Consider the following 9,554-nt stretch of genomic DNA (forward strand, 5'->3'; position numbering starts at 1 on the left):
ATATAATTTATAACATTTTTTAGTTACTGGGGAGAGGTGGTGGTTCATCACATTTCATAGCATTGTGTTGAAAAGTCTAGTCAAGCTTATGGCAGATGGGTTTTGGATAGGCCCTCCTAGAAGAAAACATAGGAGAGTCCTGTGAACTTTCCAGGACTGCTGCTGACTTAATGAGCTCAGCCTTGACTAGCAGTCTTGCCTTGGCCCCAGAGAGCCTCGCCACAGAATAGAGGAGCCATGATATAATCTAGGAGGCAGGTATTGTCCAAGCTATGCTGACAGGAAATGTAAGAGACCATTGAACAGTTATCTGCCTCACTCATCCAGGGTTCTTGATTAATTTCATCAATGTGTGAAAAGAATAGGTCTTGTTCTTTTCATTTCATCCTCTGCAGAATTAAGACAGTGTATGCCTAGATAAGTTTCTAGATAGGCAAGAGAGCACTTTAGAGTCATCATTTCATTTAATCCTTATATCAGCATTCATTATCTTCATTTTACTTATGTGATATTGAGATGCAGAGAACTGCAGAGACACTAACCCAGTGTTATTTAGTTAGTAAAAAAATAGGATCAAGACTCAGATTTAAGTCTATCCTATTTTAATGCCTGTGCTCTGCTCTATGCCATACGCCAAACATCCTGTTTGTATCTGGGGAAAAGAATGAGGACAATCTGTGTCCTAGACAGCTTTGTATTCCTAAGGCCTTTTACAGTGTGGGGGTGGTCACTTTGTGTCTTAATAAACAGAAAGGTCAACCAGAGTTAACTTAAGGGATCAATGCCATAACTCTGTCCCCAGTTCCCCTCAGATTGGAGCCTTGCATTTATTTTCTGTGTTGATTAGGTTGTTTTTCAAAATTAAAGATTTAATTTTGAGAGATAGCCCCCTCTCTTTTATTTTCATTTCAAATAATGAATTTAGTCCCTCCCCAACATTAACTGTCCTTTAAGTACTTCAGTTGCTCAACTGCTTAACTTGTTAACTCTGATGGAATTACTCCTAGGCATGCAAAGTTAATAAGGCCTAAGGACTAGCATGTAGACAAAATGAGCTATTAAAAAGAAGTAGTGTTCAGCTGGCTAAAGCTTTTACAAAGAGCTGTTATCATCTAATAGCCTCTTGTTCCAGCTAATCTGGTAACTTATTGATCAGAGCAAATTTCTAGTACCTTTCTTTTACTCAACAGAGGAATTCTTTTCTTTCCTTTGCACGATATGGATTTTTAGAAAAATTAGTTGCATTTTGAATTTAGCTACCACCCCCTCCCCACATTTTTTAATGAAAAATTTCAAACATAGAGCAGAGTTGAAAGGTTTTACAGATTACACCCATATACTTCAGCTAGATTCTACCATTAACATTTTACTGTACTTGATTTATTGTGTGTGTGTGTGTGTCTGTGTGTGTGTGTGTGTGTGTGTGTGTGTGTGTAGCCATCTTTTCAACCCTCCATTTATCAATGCATCTTATTTTCGATGCATTTAAAAGCAGATTGCAGCTTGTGGTTCAGAACATGTGATTTTTTTTTATTGATTATTTAGGAGTATGTTGTTTAGCTTCCAAATATTAGGGATTTTCCTACATATCTTTTTTGTTTTTCATTTCTAATTTAATTCCATTGTGATCAGAGAACATATTCTGAATGATGTCAGTCTTTTAACATTTATCAAGACTTGTTTTATGGCCCAACATATGGTCTCTCTTGGTGAATACATATGTACACCTAAAAAGAATGTGTATTCTGTACTTTGGGGTATAGTGTTCTATTAAATATCAATGAGGTGTTCAGAAAATTTGTTTTTACTGATTTTTTTGTCTAGTTCTATCAACTGCTGAGAGAGGGTTATTAAATTTCCAAGTATATTCTATCAACTTTTCATATGTTGAAGCTTATTAAGCAAATATACATTTATGATTGTTACATATCACTGATGAACTGACCCTTTAATTGTCATGAAAAGTTATTCTATTTCCTCTGATAATATTCTTTGTCTTGCTGTATATTTTATGTAATGATGATAGGGCCTTTCCAATCTTATGCTTACTGTTTTCATGGTATATCTCTTTTCATCCAGTTGCTTTCAGTCTGTTTATTGTCAAAAGTCTATCCTGTTAGGCAGCACATAGCTAGGTCTTAATTCTTTTATCCATTCTGATAATCTCTGCTTTTTAATGGAAGTGTCCAGTTCATTACCATTTAAATGTTGTTATTAGTATGGTTAAATTTTGGTCTGCCATTTTGTGATTTGTTTTCTGTTTGTCCCTCTTTTTGTTCCTTTCATTGTCTTTTCCTGCCTTCTTTTGAAATTATTATTTGAATTCCATTTTAATATATCTACTTAGTTCTATTACTTTGTATTATTTTTTGGTGATTTCTTTGAGAATTATACTATATATCCTTAAAATTTTAGTCTACTTAAAATTAACATTGTACCATTTCACATAAATTGTAGACATCTTGAAACTGTATAGGCCAGTTTACCTTCTTTTCATGTCTTTTATGTTATAGTATCATATATACAGAATCTACATATATTATAAAAACTGCAAGACAGTTCTAATTTTTGCTTAGTCATGTACTTTTAAGATTAAGAAGAAAAAATGGTTATAATTTTATATCTGTGTATATGTATGTATAATTTTTAAACAAGTTTGTGATAATAGTTGCATAACTATAAATTTACTAAAAGTCATTGAATATACACTTAAAACAGGAGGTAATTTTATGGTATTATAAATTATGTCTCAATAAACTTAAAAAAGTCTGGATATCCTACCTGCTCAGGTGCTATTTCCCTTTGATCTATGAAGATTATTCTAAAACTAGTCTATTAACACAGCGTGTCTGTTTTAAGAAATCTTTAGTACAGACTAATTTGATTAGGCCAAATAGGATCACAGAGATTCTGATCGAAGGAGTCCAAAGATGACCAGGTTTCTTGGTGACATTTCTTTTTAAAAATGTGTTTTTAACCTTTTTGGGTCACCTTATAGAATATAGGGTAAGAGAGGAGTTTCAGTACCAGTTCTACAGGTCTCAAAAGACGTGGTCTTGCCCTTCTTCGAATAACTGAAGTTATTGCTTTCTTAATCATTACAGAATGTATAGAAACAGCCCAAAGTGAATACACTAAATTGATAGTTATCATTAGGTATTGTATTTGTTTCATGTTTGTGTGTGTATTTTTCCAGCTTTATTGAAATATTATTGACATATAAAGTAAGTTTAAGATATACAATATAATTATTTGATGCATGTATATATCGAACAATTATTACCTCAATAGGGTAAGTTAACACCTTCATCCCCTCACACCATTATTTTCTTAACATCATGTTTAAAATTTTTCTCATATTACTAAAAATTCTTCATAAACATAATGTTTGAATCCTGAATCAATAATACAAATTTAACTTTTACCTCATTTTGTTATTTCCAACTTTTTACTGTCATTTATAAAATCGTAGAGAAAGTTTTTGTTTATAAATCATAAGCAATTACTGAGTCAAAGGTATGGACATTTTTTAGGCTCTTGTACATTCTGTAACAGTCCACAGAATAATTATAACTGTAATTATAACTGTAATAATTATAATTTTCATTACCAGTTTGAAAAAAAATCTCTTTTTTGGGACTGAATTTAGTTATATCGTTTATAAATTTTTTTGCCAAATTAAGTATTAAAAAATTGTGTCTTTATTTTTATTTGTATGTCATGAGTATTTCTATCTTTGTCTAATTTTGAGAGAAGAGTACTGAGCTACAGTGAGATAATCTTAGAAAAAGTTGGTTCAGATAGGTAAATCATTAAAAATGATACGTACATACCCCAAACATTTTTATTTTAAACTTGAAATATGTATCTGTATATTTTTTTGATTTTGATTCTTTGAGAATACGGGTTTGTTGTTTGGAATAGAATGGAATGTTTCTGGCATAAACCATGTCCATAGTGCACCATTTATAAGATCCAATATCAGTCCTTCTGTAGTGAGGACGATAACATTCAGAGCAAGCTGAACATAGAACCTTAGACTTTTATACTTTCATTTTTTCCAATATTTTTTATGTGTCTCACCTACGTCAAAATTTAGAGCAGTTTTTAAGTAACTGTTGAAAGCATTCAACTTAATTTTTATGCAATCAACAACTCTTGGAAGCAAACAGTTCTCTCTTGCTTTTGGTATTTAATAAAATGAGTCATAATTACAAGTTCAACTAATAAAAACAGGCTTAGGAACAAACTTGTTTGATTCTTGGTGAACATATATTTCCACTGGCAGAAGTAGAATTGAGAGGTTGTACTAGAGTGTAGCCTACCCGCCAAGAGCATTGAGGATATTTTATGGATGTATTTGAGAACATTGCCGAATGAATCTAACAAATCATTTCAATGGAAGTTGGTGTTTAACAGATTTTCAGTCTATTAAATTTGGAAACCAGACTTCACCTGTAATGGGGGTAGAAATTAATCATAAATCTTACTTATATCTTGCCTTCCCTTTTCTTTCTTGACTGATTATCTACTGTGTGGCTTGTGCTGTGCTTGGTGCAGTGAATAAAGAGATAAACACCACACAGTTGTGCACCCCTTTTACTAGCCAAGACTAGCAATCCTCCGAATGTCTGCTGACCTGTTAAAATTGCCTCGTAAGGATATGTGTGTATATTTGTTCTTTCATATATTTACTCATCGCTGCAACAGTGAAACTCTCACCATGGTCCTCCTCATGCTCTGTGATATTGATTATTATTTCAGAAAAGGACCACATTGTCTATAAGCAGCAGAGATAGATGAATATAAAGCATGATCTTATGTGCCATCTTCTCTGCCCTTCCCCACTCTCCCTAGAAATGTTATTAATTAGCAATTCAGGGAAAGTACAATAATGACCATCACTTGTTAAACTTATAATGTACTAGACACTTGCTTAGTGTTTTACAAACATTTTCTTATTTATTTCAATCTATATAGCCACCCTGTGAGGTAAGAATTAGGCTCTCCATGTGTAAATGAGGAAACCGAACCTTGGAAATGTTAAGTAAATTGCCAAAAGCTTCGCTGTTGGACTCGATGAACCAGAACTTCTGACTAACTCAGAAACCCCGTCTCTTAACCATTGCACAAAGATACTTGATTGTGAGGAGGACTTGCTCCAAATCATGAGAGAAAGTTTGGATAGTTTTTTCTTTCCTCTAGAAAATTATGTTTTAACATCCAAAGATAATTGGAAAATTGTGTCGAGGTTTAATTGTGTCATTCATATTTATGTAACTCATATTAAATTTAAATTATATGAATTTTTTCTTACTAGCTTATAATTCCCATAAGGCATGCCAGTTGATCAAAATGCAAAGAAAGCTTCTACAATCCCTATACCTTCCTTCTTCCCCTCACCCCACTTCTCTCTCATTAGAGTACAGATGATCACTGCCTTTACCAATGTTGGAAATCCTTAACAGTGTTCGACAAATGCCCTTCATATCCAGCCTCCAGTGTATAATCTGATTTAAGTCACCTTTCTGGCCACAGCTGACCTTTATAACCTCAGTTGCATTCCCAATCCCTCAACCCCACACAACTCCCACTCTTATAGCTCCTACCTAAGACATACATATATATATCCCCATTTCTAGTTTCACAGAACTCAAAATTTCTTAAACATATGTTTTTCAATACTGCTGTGCCTTTGCTTTTGATAGTCTAGGACCCTTGCCACTTATCTTCTGTTGTCAGCCTGGGAAAATCTTGCTTATTCCTCAAGTGCCAATATAAGTGTCACCTTCTCTGTGAAGCCCCCGCCACTACTCCATGAGAGGCAGGGTTTATCACTTCACTTCTGACCATCAAAACATTCTGTTTATGTCTTTGGTAAAGCCGTTAACACATTTGTGTATAGTTCATTTTCTATCTGTTTCTCCTCAATGGGAGCTCTAGAAGGTTACATCATTATGAATTATTTATCTTTTACACTTAGCACCTACCATAGTAACTTCTTCATGAAACATACTGAATTGTTACTGATATTGATAAAATAACCTTTATTAAGTATCTTCCTATATCTTAAGCACTGTCTTGATATTTATAAACGTTATTTTATTTAATCCTCATACTCATCCTATGATACAAGGACAATTATTATTCCATTTTACAAATTAGGAAATTGATGTTAAGAGAGGCAAAATAATTTAACTAGAGTAACATAGCAAGCAAGTGATGGAGTCAAAATTTGAACCCAGAGTACCTGACTCCAGAGCTCTTTTATACCAATAGGAACAATCCATCTATCAAATCAAAAAGTTCTCTGGGAAATTATCAACAACTAGGAGATACATTCTCTATTGAGACCAACCCTGAATGGCTGAAGAGGAGGATTTAAAGATACCCTGTCACCAAAAGAATGAGTGAGGTCCTTGGAAAAGACTTGAGAGGCATTCGAAAAATCTTGTTTGTTCACAGAAAGAGGCTCAAAGAAATCTGCTGTGATCACTGATAAAGTTAGGTTCAAAGAATGAATACCTGGAATAATAACCCTCATATATTGTTTTTTCAAAGAGTGAACGAGAGAACCAGAAAAGCCTTGTTTGGCTGTGAATGGTGTAGGTCATCAAATGCCTTTTACAGAAGAGAAGACTAAGATCCAGATTAATTATACAGCTCTGCCTAAGGGCACATGGCTAATAAATAACAGACCTTGGACTAGAATCTCGGTTTCTTGAGTCTCAGTTCAGTGCCCTTTCCACCATAGTGTGCTATATATTAGAGTTGCTGTGTTTCTGTTTAGAGAAAAAGATGATAGACCAAGGCAGAGATGAGTCTTTGAGGAAAACAGCTTGATGCTTTGGGAGCTGGTCAGCTTTTGCCTAAGACCTGCTGCTATTTTGGGCTCTCAGTTTGCTCAGAACTACATACTGCCAGCCATACAAATAAAAAGGCAAGGCTATTATTTAGGCCTCCTAGGTCTGTGCATTCACTTCTCTGCTTGCAAGGGCAAATTATCAGTACATCTCTGTTGGGCTTTTTGAACATAGGATTATATTATCTCTTGTCTTAGCCCTTAGATGTCTACTGGTTTGTCTCTGTTACAATAAATGCACAAGCCTTGCTTTCAGGTTGGGAAAGCAGAGGGAAAAGAAAGGAATTGAAGTCAGTCTTTAACCAGTGCTGATTTCTAATGCTGTTTCTTTCTGTTTCTTTCAGGGCGACGAGGAAGGACCCAGGTAAGATCACATTATTGCTGCTTGTCTGTTCTCAGAATTGAAGTAGAATGACATTATGGCCTTTTAATGCCCCATGAAGTATGGACAGCCAAGGAATAGCACAGAAAAGGGATCTCCATCTTAAGCCAGGGCTTTGAAGATCTTATTTTGTAAGATTCTCATCTCCTTCCTCATCTATGCCATTTCCTGCCTGTAACCTTCAGATAAAGGTAGATTTTAAAGTATGTAATGACAGTAACTTTGCTTTATTCTTTAGCACATTCAGAATATCTCGTTAAGAAGAGTGGCACCATATTTGAATGGTAATTAGGTCTCAGGCGGACTGACGAGATAAACTTTTACATTGTTCTCTCTTGATTGGAATTGGGCTCTGGATCCAATATTTTTAATTTCTGACCTGTCATATCTTTTTGTCTGACTCAGGACACCTATACAATGAATCCTAGATCACAGGTATACAAAACTCTTTAGGAAAAAAATGCTCCTTTGTGCTTCTATATCACCACATGACATTAAAAAGTGCGTTTCATTTTTGCCTCAACCTTACAGTGAACCTGGACTTTGGTTTACTTACCTCTTCTGTCATTCTGCTCAGGCAATGAGAACAGGCACTAGGAAGTGCTGCAGCTGTGCCATCAACACAATGACAATCTTTCTGTCACATGGGATCATAGACTATTAAGGCTAGGAGGTATTAAAAAGGTCATCCAGCCCACTGCTATTCAGAACTTTAGTTTTAGCAGAAGCACCTTTTTTTTTTTTTTTTTAATGAGTTTTAAGTAGAACCTCAGTGTATAAAAAACAATTTTTCTCTGGTTAAAGTTGGGGGCCACATCTGTTGATGAACCTTCTCTCTTATAATAGACCCTAAGGGACTTCTGCAGAAACCTAGGGTTTTCAAAACTCATTTGAAAATCACTAATCTAGTTCAAGTTTCTCATTGAAAGAAACTAAATGAATTGTCCAAGTTTACTTTACAGGAGCCAGGATTCAGTCCCTTCTCTGTTTTTTTTTTTTTCCCACAAACCAACAAATATAGCTCCTTTTTTGTTTGTTTGTTTCTCCCTTCTCACATCCTGAACCTTTTTCTTAGTGCTAAATATTATCCCACATCCGCATCTCCTGGTGCTTCCTCCCTTGGGAACTGTGGTGCTCAGCCTAGATCTAGCTCCTTGTCTACTGTGGTAAAGCCACAGGCACCTTGTTTTAAACCCACAGAACCCCAGGGAATCCCTTCAAGCTTCATCTTCCAGCCATTCTAGGAACAGGCTCCTTCTGTGTTGTGGTTCATTTCCTCCTTTCATTCCTTCCTTACCTCCTTTTTTACTCTTTCTTCTTCCCTCTCTTTTCTTATGACCCTACTATGTGTCAAGCACTGTGCTATGTATTGGGTATATAATGGTAACTAAAACAGACATGCTCCCTGACCTCGTGGATCCTAAGTCTGGTGGGAGAGACGAGCCTATAAACCAGATACTTATGCTGTGGGGGAGGTTTAGGCGGCTTTAGGAAGGGCTCCTAAGTCAGTCCTGGAGGATAAGGGGAGGCTTACCAAAAATAGTTATACATAAACAGGTCTGAAAGATTAGGAGGCAAACAAATGAGGGATTGTTCTAGGTAAAGGTAACAACTTATATAAAAGCTCTAGACAAGAGAATAGTGAAGGAAAGAAAGCAGAGTCCAGACCATTTAGGGCCTTACAGGCCTCCTTAAGGTATTTGAACTCTATTCTGCAGGCAGTGAGAAGGCATTAAAGAATTTTAAACACTAGAGTTTGGGAAACTAGTTAGACTATGCTATCAGTAACGAGAGGCTAAACCAACAACTTCTCTGGTTTTTGACCAAGTCTTCACCACTTTGCACAGACCTTTGGTTTAGAAACACTTAAATTATCTCAGGGACACTCCACCTCTTCTACTCTCAAGACTAGCTCTAGCTTCTTAAAATCTAGGCCAAGCAGAGCCCTAGACATTCTTTCCCAGGAAAAGAGTTCAAACAAGACCAATATAATGAAAACACTTTAGCAGCTGTAATGTGCAGACTCCACAGGGTAGAAATGGCAGTTCTGTCTTGGGAGAGCCTGATTAGGATGAACACTCTCATCTTGTCTTCATGGTCACATGCCAGAGTCACGTTGATTAGAAGAAGACAGGGACCTGATGAGGAGATTAACTCCCTTGAAAGAATACTATTCAATGTGAGGGATTGGCTTTAGAATTTAATTGCAGATACCTTCATGTCATTTTGACAAGACGGTGGTGAAGCATAAAGTTTCTTTACTAGCAACCAAGATGTCAAGCTGTTTCCCTCGATCTAGGCTGCCATGGA

General features: G+C 35.7%; 1 protein-coding gene across 1 annotated transcript in view; it reads left to right on the forward strand.

Annotated features, from left to right (window-relative positions):
- TRIM44 (tripartite motif containing 44) overlaps window positions 1-9,554 on the forward strand; it is a 97,572-nt gene that overhangs the window by 40,356 nt on the left and 47,662 nt on the right. The window contains exon 4 of the mRNA XM_015586401.2: window positions 7,207-7,226. Coding sequence (XP_015441887.1) covers window positions 7,207-7,226 — 20 coding nt within the window. The remainder of the gene's footprint in view (window positions 1-7,206; window positions 7,227-9,554) is intronic.

Source organism: Pteropus alecto, unplaced genomic scaffold (genome assembly GCF_000325575.1).
Source record: "Pteropus alecto unplaced genomic scaffold, ASM32557v1 scaffold71, whole genome shotgun sequence".
NCBI lineage: Eukaryota > Metazoa > Chordata > Mammalia > Chiroptera > Pteropodidae > Pteropus > Pteropus alecto.